This window comes from Anabrus simplex, chromosome 3 (assembly GCF_040414725.1).
Source record: "Anabrus simplex isolate iqAnaSimp1 chromosome 3, ASM4041472v1, whole genome shotgun sequence".
In the NCBI taxonomy this organism is placed as follows: domain Eukaryota; kingdom Metazoa; phylum Arthropoda; class Insecta; order Orthoptera; family Tettigoniidae; genus Anabrus; species Anabrus simplex.
This window is the reverse complement of record NC_090267.1, coordinates 133715495-133731022: the sequence shown is the minus strand read 5'-3', so window position 1 is coordinate 133731022 and position 15528 is coordinate 133715495. Positions and strand designations below refer to the sequence as shown.

The 15528-nt window shown below is 39.6% G+C and overlaps 1 protein-coding gene across 3 annotated transcripts in view; it reads right to left on the bottom strand.

Moving 5' to 3' along the window:
* APC4 (anaphase-promoting complex subunit 4) overlaps window positions 1-15528 on the bottom strand; it is a 91595-nt gene that overhangs the window by 54846 nt on the left and 21221 nt on the right. For all 3 annotated transcript variants that reach the window (XM_067142716.2, XM_068226594.1, XM_067142715.2), the window contains 2 exons: window positions 5212-5348; window positions 4945-5073 (listed from right to left, as the gene is read on the bottom strand). In XM_067142716.2, coding sequence (XP_066998817.2) covers window positions 4945-5073; window positions 5212-5323 — 241 coding nt within the window. In that variant the 5' untranslated portion in view covers window positions 5324-5348. The remainder of the gene's footprint in view (window positions 1-4944; window positions 5074-5211; window positions 5349-15528) is intronic.

Below are 15528 nucleotides of genomic sequence, written 5' to 3'. Positions count from 1 at the left end.
AGGAATGACCTGCCTGGAGTTAGTGAGAGTTAGACTGAGTTAGAAGTTGGTGTGATTCAGTCGTGAGCGACTGCCAGTGGATTGAAGTATGTGAACTGCCGTGATTATCGGACTAGTGTGCTACAGTGCGGACTGTCGGCGAAGGAGAGAACGTGTAGCCGTGTGATGCGGGACCTTGTGTGTGCGTCTAAAACTGTGTAGTGTAAGAACAAGTGAGAAACGAAGGGAGAGAGAGCGCGCGATCTGTGTAAGTTTGTGTTATGAGCAAAAGTTATGTGTGTAGTCTTGTATAGTTTAGTGTGTAGCTAATAAATCTTAGTGTTGAAGCTACCAGTCTAGTGTTAATTGATCATACTACCCCGCCAACTCGTTACAATATACAGTGAAAACAAAAGGGGACCCAACACGGAACCCTGAGGGATGGCAGAATGTACACTAGACCATTTAGAGAAATTTTGTTTGTCAAATACTACATGCTGAGACCTCCCTTCAAGAACGCTTCAAACCAACAAAGAGCTGATAGAAATATGCCCATTGCATGTAATTTAGTCAGAAGGAGCACATGATGAACTCTATCAAATGTCTTGCTTAAATCGAATAGTACCAGAAGTGTTAGTTCCTTTCTGTCCATTGCAAACTTGATATCGGTGACTTTGAGAAGTGCCGTCGTAGTGCTATGGCCTGCTCAAAAACCAGACTGAAACATGCTAAGAATAGAATGAGTACATAAATATGAAGTGAGCTGTTGTTAAACAAACCTAATACTGGTTGGTCTGAAATCATAAAATTTTTAAGGAGAAGGAACTTTAGGAACAGGTCGGATATTGGCCATTTTCCAGACAACTGGAAAGACCCCTGACTGTAAACAGAAATTATACAGGTGAGCTATGAATGGAGTGATTATATCCAAACAATTCATTAGGAGGGAATGTGAGATACATCTGGTCCAACACCCTTGGTATTCATGCTCTTAAATACTTTGACTACAACCTCTGGGTAAAATATACAAAAAGTGTAAGAGATCATGTTGAGGTTCATTTGTGTTCATGAAACTATGAATAATTTTGGATATTCTGTGAGAATTGTTCACAGGTGAAATTTTTAAGAAATAATTGTTTTGTAATTCTGCAGGTATGAATGAGGACGTAAGTTGTGAATTTTCCTTAGCAATACCTATTGATTTTATAGTTCCCCATAGAGCAGACGGAGTTGATCTCTTACTGAACAAACAATGCACACGTTTAACTTTGGCATCTCGGACCGCGAGTTGGTTTTATTGTGCAAGATGCAGAAGGTTTCAAAGTCTTCAGGTTTCCTGGTTTTGATGTGCTTTCTTTTTTCCTTGTCTCGAGCAGAGATTAATTTCTTAATTGTAGATGTTATCCATGGGTTAGGTGGGTGTTTGGCTCAACTTACTTTTAATGGGGCATGCTTGTTGTACAACTCAAAAATTAAATTATTAAATTTGGTAACTCTTTCACTGATATTACACAGAGAAAATACTTCTTACCAGTTAGCTGAAATTATGTCTTTTCGAAAATCTTCAGTATTAAAACTGTGTAAATCTCTAAATGTGATCCATTTCCTTTCATATTTGGGTGTTGATATCGAGAAGACAGCATACAGCATATCATGTCCAGAAAATCCCCTCGCTGGGATCTGCCCAAATTTCAGAAGGGTATCATTAGAATTTGAAGCTATGGTATCAAGATTAGAATGACAATATGCAGTGTGGTATGTGTCATCAAATGGTATTCTAGTCAGACTGCACGAGTCAAGTGCATCATCAATTACTACAGTTTCTGAGGACCCTGATAAAAATACCCTTTCATATCACCTGCAGGTATAACATATTGATAATGAAAAACGTAATTATACATCGCCTCTACAAACGATTCCATGAAAACAATTTTGGGAGGATGGTAGATGCATGAAAATAATACTCTACCCACAGTTAATTCAAGTTCGAGGAAAGTATACTCTAGCTTATGACAATAACACCATACTACAAAAAGTTGGGATGGCTACGTTTAAATGACCGTAGAAAAATGCACCAAATGACCCTTGTCTATCAGTTGCCTTCTTCAAACAGCCCCACCTACCTGTCGTCCAATTTTAGGCTTCTTTCTTCGTTCCACGAAATTAACACTCGTTCCGGATCACTACTTGAAATAGCACCTCATCGAACGAATACCTACAGCCATTCATTTCTGGTCTCCGCTACGAGGTTATGGAATACGATCCCGGATGATATTAAAAAGTCTTGCTCGTCTAGGACATTTAAAACAGCCTACCGTAAATTCCTCCAGAGTACATACAGCTGACTCGAATGAATGTAAGAGTGAATGACGTGTGAATGAAACCAAAAATGACGTACTAGATTTAAGTTCTTAGGCTATCCCATTTACGTTCTTACTACTCTCATTTAAGGCTATAGACTGTTCATAGAAATAGACTACATAGTAACATTGATTTTAGTTCACTCAGATCGTAACATACTAGTTAATTTATTTTAGCCTTATATTTGAATAAGTTTTTCTTTAAGCTAGTTCTAGATATATTCTTTAGGTTATAAGTTGATATATTTTTTTGTTATTATCCACTCTCTATTTATCCTATAATTTTTCATCAGTAGTAACCTTACTTAATTGTATTATTGTAATTCCTTATCTGACATATATATCTCAATAACAGTAATTGATTACAATGATACTTTAGATTAATACTGTAAAAATAAAAAATTGTATGTGGTTAAGTGTAAGACAGGGCCAAGGGCCTTAACTTCGCCACTTAATAAAGACACAAATAAATAAATAAATAAATAAATAAATAAATAAATAAATAAATAAATAAATAAATAAATAAATAAATAAATAAATAAATAAATATTCTGCAGGGGAGGTGTGGACTATTTTACATTTTATGTTGCTCTTCACGTACACAGCTACTCCTCCTCCTCTTTAGCCCAATCTATCGTTTCTATATAAATTAAAGCCAGGAATGTTAATTCTGAGTCCGGTATGGACTCCTTGAAAAATGTCTCACTTACAGCAATAACACTGATATTTGAATTAACAAAGTAGTCAAAAAACTCATCAAAATGTACTTTATCAACTAACGACTGTGCAATTAAGTGAATTATTTTCAAATCACAGAGATAGGTTACTGTTAGTTCTTCAATGATTTTGTGAATTTCAGAAGACTTAAGTTTAGAAGACAGGCATGAATTTGGATGGTTACCAAAATTCCAGAAAATGAATATTCAATCACAGGTCCTAATAACATATATAGAGTTTTACATCACGCGAAGCGAAAGTACAGAAGAGAATAGTGAATGGAACATACTGATTTAACTTCAACAAGGAGAGACCTTTTTTAAATTCAGCAGTATTTTTCACATGGTGTTTACCACTCTCTTGTAGTATGATAATTGTACCATCTGAAGTCCACACCTGTTTTTCGCCAAAGATAGAAATTGCCTGTTTCAAAAGGTGATGTCTGGTGGAGGTACGATCTTCATGAATCGTCACCTTGGATCCACATAACAACCTCTTCGCATGGAAAACTTCTGATCTCTTGGTGTAGGAGACAAATTTACATATAATAGCCCTTGACTTCCCAGATCCAGGGGCTCCAACCCTATGCGAGTGGTCAATATCTTCAGCGCTTAAGGGGACCTTCAACTTTTGGGCCACATTGAGCACTAAGATAATTGTATCCTCAACACATTCTTCAGGCAACCCAAAAATTCTAATTCTATTTCGCCTTTGGTATTGCTCAATTTCATCCATTTTATGATTTAATAAAGAATTCAACTCCAGAATTTCATTTTCAGGAGGTTTTAACTCATTTCTTAAATCACTGATAACTTTAAAGTTGAAATCTATTGTTTCTTTTAGTTCTTCACAAATTTTTGTGCAAGAACTGTTACAAAGGGTTGAAGGCACTGTTTTGTAATGAGTTTCCCACTATACCTTGCACCAAGGTCACAATCTTGTCCTCAGTTAAATTAGTGTTACCTGTGGTGTAGGAGGATGCTGTGTTCAACACAGCTGATGATCGTGAGACACGGGTCGAGAGCCAGATGGAAGAGAGGGCACCGCTTGGTGGTGGTGGTGGTGGTGGTGGTGGTGGTGGCGGCGGCGGCAGTGCCGTTAGTCTCCGAGGGAGAGCACTTGCGATCAACTGAAGGTACAGTAGCAGAAGGGTGGAGGATTGACTGTGATTGTGAACGCTGTCTAGAAACAGTTGACAAGCGTGATGTGGAAGTCATAGCTGCACCCTGGCCCTGCCCCTGGACAGCTGAAGAACACGTTACATTTCTTGTTTTTCTTATTTCCGGTCATACCTAACCTAGCTTCGAAATTTCTTATGGCTTTAAAGGAAATAAATGCTATATTTCTACAGCGAGATACACTACCCTAACACATTCACAGGCCACTTTCACTTCACTAAATCAAAATGATACGAGAACTGGAAAAGATCCAAAGGCAAGCAACAGGGTCCTCCTGCAATCCTTCCTGTGCAACATTCCTTTGCTAACTCTTGTTCTTTTCTGACTCCAACAGTATTAAAGCATTCAAGGCCTGAAGGGCTTTTATTTTCCCAACTTTCTTTCTTTCCTTTTTCTTCGCTGATACCTTCATCTGTCGAACGTTAGGACCTTCTTTCTTTCTCCTTCAAGTTGTTTAATTATTTAATTATTCGAGTTTTAAGTGGGCATAACCTATATATTATGTACCCAGTGAGAAAGTTGTAAATATTGTCTACAAAAGCATGTTGTAAGACATAAATAAATTTGTAAACCACCTTAATTTAACCACGAAATCCACAAAGAACGGGTAGCTAGTGTTTCCTAAAACATACAGAAATCAATAGACCACTAAGAAGTAAAACTCTACAGAAGAATATAACAAATGTTTTAAGAGCTTATGGCATACTTACTAGTGCTGTAGGCAATGGCTATTACTTTGCCATCTGGTCTCCAAGCCATTCCCTTCACTGTAGCACCATCTGACGGAGGAGCCAAGGACCATACTTTTTGCCATGTTAATCGATGAAGAGCCACTTCCCCTAAGAAACAGAAAAACATTCATGCTCTCCAGTAAGCACAAGTGCTTAACAAATGTATTCTACGCCACTAAGCCAACCAAAGAAAAAAGCATTGCAATTAAAAGCTACTAAACAATTTTCCTCCACATAACTACATACCTCTAACATTAGAAAGTGCCAGCAAGTCCATCTTACTGCACCATACCATGAGTTCCACCTTAGTGGCCACATGACGTTCTTCCATCTGACGCATTGCACATGAGACAGACATGCTGATGTTATGATGTCCTAATATTCTGAAATATATTCATTTTACAAGCTTTACAAATAGAAAAGTCTTTATGTTATCCTTCTTTTCAATACAAAAATGTTCACCTGTGTTAGATGGGACAATGTTTTTACAAATTTAAAAAATTCCACATAAAAAGAGCAGTACAGTTAAAATGTAACATACAGTATAGCATATATAACTATATATAGAGAGAGTAATCTTTTATTTGCAATGTCACATCAATTTCCTTTACCAATCGTCACTACACTGAGATCAATCGACAACTATGTAGCAAAACTGCCAAAACGTAAGTCAAGAATCTCCAGTTGCTGCATGCACAATAAAATTATGATTCATTCAGCTGAGTTCTAATTCAGTTTGCAGAAGAAAATAAAACACTTCCAACTCTTAGGTAAGGCCAGCCACTTTCATAGAAATTTACTGAACACACTTAGAAAGTTTCAGCAAACCTTGAATATATGACAATGATAGTATCTGTGCACCCATTTGAAAAGGCAAAGATTCCTTGGAAAACACTAGCAGATGAAATGGAATTTGATCAGGTACTGTACTATCAATATCAAAGGAGTTTATGCAAATTGGCAAATGGGTGACAGATGTTAGAAATTAATAGTATATAAGATTCTAAGATGTTCTTAACAGGTGTGAAAAAAGGAATAATGGAACTGTTCATGGAATTACATTAGTAGACGAATAAGTTTAAGTGGTGTCTTTAAAAGAAGGAAAGATCATAATATGAAGATAAAGTCTGAATTCAAGAGGGGCAAATATTTGTTTATAGGAGGGTGAGTTATGGATTGAAATAACTTACCCACACAGATGTTCAATAAATTTCCAATTTCTTTGCAATCATTTAAGGAAAGACTAGGAAAACAACAGATAGGAAATCTGCCACCTGGGCGAATGACCTAAATGCAGATCAGTAGTGATTGATTGATAGTGATTGAGGAAAACCATAGCATGCCCCATAGTTTCTGTTATATACATACTAGCAAAATACCCGTGCTTCGCTACGGTTCTAAACTGAAAGTTATTATTCAAAGTATTACATTTTGGAGAGTCCACTGTTGGCTGACCCTCTAAAATACACCCTCAATTCGTACGTCAAACGGTTTTGGGAGAATGATTACTTATTTTCTGATCTAACACTCATTTGAACCCCGTGCAGACGAATATTGGAATGTTTTAAACCCTATCTTATTTAACATCTAGGACGTACAAGCGACCAACCTGTGAAATTTTGATTTTGTACATCGAACAGTAATAGAAGAATAAATGCTTTCATAGGGGGTGAATGTTTTAAATATTTATTAGCATCTAGGATATAGAAGACTACCCTTCATGTAAAATTTTAAGTTCATGCCTGAAACTGTTTTGGAAGAATGGATACTGTATTTATGAGAGTCAACCACCATCTAAACCACTTAGGGAAGAAATATTCACGATATTTTACACCTAGGACATAAAAGAACCACCTTCTCATATAATTAAACTTTGTACATCAGACATTTTTGGATGGATGAATAATTTTGTTTCCAGAGCTAAATCCATTTAACACTTTATGGGTGGAATGTTTGAAAATTTAAAATATATATCGCTATTTGAAATTTTGTCTTCGTATATTAAATAGTTTAAGAGGAAGCAATGAATATATAGTAGAACCTCGATTATACATTCCCGGAAACTGCATTTTCCCGTATTATTTGTTCAAATTATGTGGTCCCATGAGTATTCTAATTAAATGATGTTGTGAAAATCCCGCATTATTGTTCCTCGAAGAAGCGATTTCCTGGATCAACCGTCCAGGAATTTCAGCCCCATCAACGCTAAATCCTTGATCACGAATTTTTCAGGAAACTGTATCTTATGAAAGGATGGTTTCGGCATACTTACGGATCTTGGTGTTGACGTCTTGTGAATGCGGTAATTTGAGGAAGTACTGTACCGACTGGAAAAGTGATCGGCGGTGAACTTGCATAAGGGATCATCTTAGCATCGCATTCGGGTGGTATTGTTTAGTGAATCCTCGGAAGTGAATCCCACAACAATTGGAAGGAGACAGAGCACATTTCGACAACTCTATTTGAAGACAGACAACAAGTTTCGTCAAATATTTGTACTTGCAAAACGTCTACACGATACATTATGTCCAAGGTTAGATGTTTATTTTTTTTTTTTTTACTTTTTTTCGAGTGTACCGCCGAACAGGTTTTCGGCATTTCCCTCAGGGCACAGTATAGTCACTGGGCAATCAGGCAGGAATCGAAACTGCTCCTTCTTAAGTACCGTAACACAAATTTAGCATTTTGAGATTGCCTATTACTGTTTTCGTCCTAATATAAGACTGGGAATTTCATGTTTTTGTGTTAAAATGTTATAAAAACCGGCACACGTTACATTTAAAAACTTTGTATCATTTCGCACTCGTACCATACTGACTTTTACAGTGAGCGTGCTATCCGGCTGAGCTCAAGGTCAAGAATAATCGTAATTTCGGAACTGTTAATGATATTTTTTCTCTTTACAATTTGATTGTAATTAGTGATGGGCAGAATTGAATACAATGCATTCGAGAACTTGAAGATCGAAACCATATTCTCGAGTTCAACATAAACCTTTAAAAGTCGATGTAGGCCTAATTTACGCGGTACAAGATTTCCATAAACTGACTAGAAACAGTATACTGATGATCAAATTACAATGGAAGATTTAAAAAAAAATGATTTCACCATCATGTTGGGCGCTTTTGTATCTAATGTGCTTTATTTTATTAGATTAGAGAATTAAAAACTACTAGTGGTCGACTGTTGTTTGGTTTGGCGTTACGAGTAGTCCTATTACATTTTTCGAAGAGTTTGGCTAATCAAAGTTGCTGAACTGAAAGAAGTATTCAAAGGAATTTGACAAAGTTTTCAGAGGAAACTGACGAAGTTTCCCTGGTAAAACTGAATGTACCTTGCCCATGGTCTGGTACCTTGACATGGTGGGGAGGTTTGCGTGCCTCAGTGATCCCAAGAGCGATGCCGGCGGGAGCTTCGGCTCTTGACAGGGTCACCCTTGCCGGTAAGGTCGAGGGTGAGGGGCCAGACTAAATGACAGACCTTCAGCTGTAGGTCCTGAAGGAAGAAAATCTTTGTGTCAGGGAGTAGGGAATGAGAACACCATCAGTCCTGAAGTCGCAGCATGGCAGGGACAGAGGCCAAAAGAGGGCAGCCCCCTCACTGCCCTATAGGCGCTGTGGGCCTATATCTCACATGCCCGAAATAACTTCCACGAAAAGTCAAAACGAGAGATATACCGGACTGCTGAACCCGATGGCAACGTGGCGAGGAAAAAGGATTATGAGATCTGGAACATGGAATATACGAGGAATAGCTGGAAAGGAGAATGAACTAGTGGCAGTGACTTGTAGTGCTGGCATTGACAGAGACAAAAAGGAAAGGTCAAGGGGTGGATACAATGGCGAATGATCATGTACTCATTTATAGTGGAGTTAGCATCAGACTAAGGGCCAAATCAGGAGTAGCACTACTGGTCCACAAGAACTTCAGAAACAAGATTTAAGAATGGAAATTCCACACGGATAGAATTTTAACGGTCAGCATACGATTAGATCCTGAGATAGAGCTGATGACGTTTATTGTGGTTTACGGGGTGAACGACGATGTAAGAAAGGAGGTGAAGGATAGGTTCCACGAAGAGCTCCAGAATGTGGTGGATGACACTCAAGGTGAAATCATTGTATTAGGAGATCTCAACGACTGGGAAACCAGCCAGAGGGAAGTGGCCGGCATGGTGAACATGTTAACAACAATGGTGAGAGGATTGTTGATTTCTGCGTTGCCAATAATCTCTTCACAGTGAACACCATGTTCCCACATAAGATGACACACATGTACACGAGGGAGAAACCCAGCCGAGATGAGTGCTCCATCATAGATTGTGTGTTAGTGAAGAGAGATCACTTCCAGAAGGTGACAGATTGTCGAGTATACCGTGGCTACAAAATAGGAAGTGACCATTTTCTCCTGATAACAATAATGGAAACAACAGCAAAGGTGAAGAGGAAACAACCTAACAACAAGAAGCAAGAAAAGATTAAGGTGTACAATTCAAGAGAGGACAAGGAGGTACAGGAGCAGTTCACACAGGAAGTGGAGGAGGAGTGTCAGAGGATAGAGGAGAGGATCAAGGAAATGGACCTGGAGGGAAAGTGGAACATGTTCAAGAAGATACTATTAGAAGCGGCAAGTAAAGTATGTGGAACAACAAAGGTGGGGGAGTACAAGAAAAGAACAAGCTGGTGGAATGATGGCATCAAGGAAGAAGTCAGAAGGAAAAAGGAAATATGGAAGAAATATTTAACAAGCAAGGATGCTGAGGTCCATGAGATGTATAAGGAATAAAGAATACCTAGTGAAAATAGCAAAAAGACAGTCCTGGGAAGAATTTGGACAAAGAATGGAGAAAAATTATAAAGAGAACCAGAAGCTGTTCTACAGAGCACTGAAAAACATGAGAAAGGAGAAACAATGCCCTCTAAAGTTTATAAAAGATAAAGAAGGGAAAATCCTAATAGAAGAGAAAGAAATAATGGAGAGATGGAAAGAATATTTTAATGATTTACTGAATGGAAATCAGAATGAAGACAGCCAATGGTCAAGTGAGGAAAGAGAGGAGACGGGGAGTGAAAGAGAACAAGAAGGAGAGGACTTAAGGATAAATGAAATTTATTTTATTTATTTGGTGTATGATGAATAATGAGAACCTATAAACTATTTACACAACCAGTGAAAGATAAGTACAAAGTAAATAAAAATGATCATATCTATACAGTCAAAGAAAGCAATTTAGAAAGTTTGAAAGAACAAGAAGAAAACACAATATATTTACATCACTATCCACCTATCAACTCTGACAGTTCATATATACACATTGAGTGCGAGTGATGTACATCTCACTAAATGTGAATGTCCAAATCCGCCACCACTTCACTGCTTCGGGTGTTGCTGAGTTGAGGTCTTCTATGGTGCCAGTGAAAGCACGGAGTGGACATTCCTGCACTACATGTTTCATTGTCTGGCGAACATCCCCACAGTCACAGTATGGAGAAACTGACCAGCCCCAGGTGTGTAAAGTAGATGCTGTTGTACCTACTCCACATCTCATGCGATTTAGTTTACTCCAGGTGCAGCGTGGCAGATCGAAGCCTGCCAGTTTTATGGATGGGTTATTAATATCCACTACTGCCCGAGGTGGGAACAAAGACCACTCTGTTGACCATTTCGAGGTGGGGTTGAAGTCGCTGGAAGTTATCTTCACGGCAGTCTTCCAAGCAGGCTGGCGAGACTTAAGGCCTGTGCATTTCTGTCTGATATCCTCATGAACAGGAAGATGTTTATTCTTCAGCATTCTGGTCCATAGCTGAAAAAGGGCCTTCTGTTTCCTGATATGTGGAGGTAGTATATTACTGAGAATCGGTAACCATTGGATCAGTGTAGCACAAAGTGTACAAGTTATGATCCGCATCGTTTGACGAAGTTGTAAATCTACTAGCTGTGTGTGAGCACTATTAAGCCAGACACCAGAGCATTTTTCTGCTGCAGAATAGAACAAGGCCAAAGAGGTTGTTCCATGTGTTTCCATCTGCTCCCCAAGAAGTTCCAGCCAGTCGTTGGAGAATGTTATTACGACATTTTATTTTGTTGGCGGTTTTCTGCAGGTGATTTTTGTACGTAAGAGACCTATCCAATGTTACTCCTAAGTAACTGGGATTGGCACAGTATTGTAGTTCATGACCCTTGAAGAATACCCTTGGATGGTACTTTTGCTTCTGCGTTGTTGAGATGGAATGTAGATGTCACTGTTTTCTGTGGGTTGGGATGAAGATACCATCTTTGAAAGTAGTCATCCAACAGTTCAAGGTCTTGGTTAAGAACGATTTCAGCTTCTGCGAAGTTGTGTCGTTGAATTGTATGGCAAATATCGTCCGCATATATGAACTTTCGGAACAATGATTCAGGCAGGTCATGGATGTATAAGTTGAAGAGAGTAGGAGATAGAACCAACCCTTGAGGCAGACCATTGTTGACTTTGTGGAATTTGCTTCTGTTGTGTTCTGAGTGAACTTGAAATAGTTGGCTGCTTAACATTCTGTCAATTAGTGTAGTAATTTTTAAGCAAGGGACAGCTTTAATCAGTTTAAGCACAAGACCTTCCCTCCAGACTGTGTCATATGCATATGTCTAAGAAGACAGAGACACGTTTCAACTTCCTCTCAAAACCAATCTCCAGATATGTAGTCAAGGACAGTACCTGGTCACTGCAGTCATGGCCGGGTCGAAATCCTGCTTGCTCAACTGGAAGGAATGCTTCGATGGCCGGTGCTATTCGGTTCAGTATCAGTCTTTCTAATAACTTGTAGGTGACGCAGAGTAGAGCTATAGGTCGATAGATTTGTGGGAGAGTAGGATCCTTTCCTGGTTTCAGAAGGGCAATAATTTTTTACTTCTTGAAGATTGGAGGAAGTCTTCCTGACTGAAGTATGGAGCTGAAGAATGCAGCGAGCCATCTTCTTGTAGCTGGACCACAGCTTTTTAGTAGTTCTGGGTAGATTCCATCTAGTCCTGCAGCTTTGCCATTTTGGAGTGATTTTAATCCCTCGTCGACCTCTTGTGATGTGAAAGGTATTGAATAGGTCGCGTGCATTTGGGTTTCTTGTTTTGCCTGTTTAAGCTCAGTTTTAACCCCTTTCTTGGTCAGTTTAGTCCTTGTTGTTTTAGAGGTGGAAACAAGGTGAAATGCAGTTGGCTATTAAATAACTCAAGAATGGGAAGGCCCAAGGGCATGATGGAATCGCCCCAGAAATGTTTAAGACCTTGGGAAAGAAAGCAGAAGACTTTCTATTCAAGATTATGGTGGAGGCCTGGAGAACAAAAACGGTACCTAGGGATTGGGATATAGCAGTCATCATCCCCATTTTTAAGAAAGGAGACAATCGAGAGTGCATTAATCATTGTGGCATATCCTTGTTATTATTGCCTGGGAAGGTCTTCTCAAGGATACTGGAACTAGATTACGAAAGGAGGTAGAGGCTAAACATGAAGAAGCCCAGTGTGGCTTCCGCCCAAACAGAAGCACGCAAGATCTAATATTTACTATTAGGATGGCCAGTGCAAAGCTACTGGAGGAGAACAAGACCCTTCATGCTGCCTTTATTGACCTGAAACAGGCATTTGACAAAGTCCCGAGGTCCAAACTCTGGATAGTCCTAAAAGAGTATGAAGTAAGCAAGTCACTTTGCAGTTCAATCACGAGTCTGTAAAAGAACTGTTCGAATTACGTGCGGACAGGAAATGTGAGGTCAGCAGAGTTCACTACGAGACAAGGAGTCCGGCAAGACTGCAGTCTTAGCCTTCTTCTTTTCATCGTGTACCTCGACCAACTTATGAAGCTGTGTCATGAGAGAATCAAGAAATTGACGGTCGGAAATTACCTCATGCGGCCAGTACGATTTTCTGACCTGGATTTGCTGATGACCTGATTGTTGTTGCCTCCAGCGAACAAAACCTACAAACACAACATCAATGTATGGGTGGAAGAGCTTAAGAAAAAAGGTATGGAGGTGAATGCGGACAAGACAAAGACTATGGTTATCAGCAGGAATGAGGAGACACACTGTATCATGGTCGATAGTAAACCATTAGAGCAAGTCACCAAGTTCAAGTATCTTGGCTCAATCATCAGCTCAGACAAGAACATGGAGTAGGAAATAACAGAAAGCATAGGATCAGCAGGGCGCTTGTTTAATGCCATCCGAACAAACCTCCTCAATAAGAAGGAGATCTTAAAGGGCACACAGCTGTTTACAAATCCACCTTTTTACTCACATTGACCTATGGCTGCGAATCCTGGGCGCTAACAGAAAGAACCAAGAGCAGAATCCAGGCGGCAGAGATGAGATACCTCCAGAAAGTGAGGACGAAACCAGGAGAGACAGGATCAGGAACACAGCCATCCGGAAAATATTGAATATGAAGCCACTGGAGAAAACCATCCAAGAATATCAATTGAGATGGTTTGGCCATGTCCACCGAATGTCGACAGACCGCTTGCTGAGGTTAATGAGGGAGGTGAGAGTGGAAGGAAGGAAGGCTCAAGGAAGACCACGGAAGACATGGGAGGAGGGGATTAGAGAAGCAGGAGAGGGGATTCTCTGTACGAGAGGCCATTGCCATTACCAGAGATAGGAGTAGAAGGTATCTCTCGTATCCTCGACACCTCATGGTACAAGAGGACCGGATTAAGTAAGTAAGTAAGTAAAACTGAATGTAAAGTTTAACGTATAACTTTTCTAAAAGAATGATTTTTTGAGAGTCCACTTTTCAATACATTATGTTTTTTATTGATTTACATAAATATTTTTACATTAGTATTATTATTATTATTATGTCTTATAGGCATCTTCAGCTGATGTCCCTAATACCTAAGATCAAAATAGCCAGGATCCTGGGTTTTACTTAATAATAAAATACTTAAAATGGTTAAGCTGACATGAAATATTTTTGTGTGTGTTATACAACCTGTGACAATAAAGTTCGGTGAATCATCCTGTACTATCAACGTAGATGAACAATGCATGACAGTGACATTACTGTCCTTCGAAATAGTCCCCTCCCATAACTATGCACTGCTGAGATCGGAGATACATGTCCAGGAAACTTTGCAAGAAGGCTTCCTTTGGGATGGTGTTCAAAAGCCTTGTCACATTTCGTTGGATGTCAGGAATATCGTCAAATCTCTTTCCTTTCAAAACGAGTTTGAGCCGTGGTAACAGGAAGAAGCCTGGAGGATTGAAATCTAGTGAGTATGGGGGATGTTCAAGTTGCACAACTCCCCTTTTTGTCTTGAACTGTTTGACGATATTGGCTGTGTGTGGGCGTGCGTTGTCATGGACAAAAGACCACCTTGTTGTGCATACTGGGGTCGTACACTGCATAGAAGTTTCATGAAACGTGTCAAAATTTCAATGTACCGTGCAGCATTCAACGTCGTTCCCTCAGGTAGAAATTCGTTGTGGATAATGCCTTGACTATCGAAAAAGGTGATGAGCATCGTTTTGATGCGTGACTTTTCGGCTCTGACCTTTTTCCGACAAGGGGATCCCGGAGAATGACATGCCATGTTTTGCCGTTTCGTTTCAGAGTTGTACCTGAAACACCAGGTTTCATCCTCAATGACAATACAGTTCAAGAAATTTGGTGTTCATCCGCCGTTTCGACAAAATCCTGTGAAGCCTCTAAATGTGCCTGCTTCTGATCATCCGTCAAGTGATGTGGCACAAGACGAGAACACGTTTTCCTCTTCCCTAACTTCTGGGTAACGATTTGTCGCACGGATTCACGGTTAATCTGTAGTTGATTCACTGTCATGCGCACAGTTAATTGCCGATCGTTCGTGATTAATGTCCTCACCTTCTCAATGTTTTCGTCACTGACGGCGGTCGCCGGTGTTCCGCTACGGGGGTTGTCAGAAACACTTTCCTGGCCTCCTCGAAAACGGGTGAACCACTCGTACACACACTTCAAGGATAGTGCTTGATCTTCATAAACACGTACCAACATCACATGCGGTTCTTTCAGTGTCTTGCCAAGCTTAAAACAAAACGGTACATTGATCTTTCGGTCGTTCATGTTACGGTTCGCAGTTCAGAACCAATGCACTAAACACGCACTGCGTCAAACAGGTCTTACACGACCTAAACAATAATTAGAGTGATACCTTCAAGTCAATTTTTTTTTTTTTTTAAATTTTTAATGGGATACCTACATAATACTAAACAACGTTGGGAGCAGATGGTTAAAACCTGCTGCTACGCAGGTGCAGCGTTGTGTGTCGCCAGTGTTGCCGAATCGACCGTTCTGACTTCATTCTAAGTAATGAACCGACTTACTCTTGACTGGGGTGTCAATCTCCTTTTCAAGCCCTACTGTTGATGACAATTTTCGTTGAACCCCAAAACTTATTTTTGGAACCACGGTGGACGGCAAATTTTTCTTGCACCGCGTCGAAGGAAAATTTACCTTATGCCATGTTTTGAGTCCCGCGGCGTCTTTCTTCCTTTTTTTTCACGTATGGGAGTCATTCTTTCTTCCAATCAACTACACGCCGGCGTTCAAGAAAAT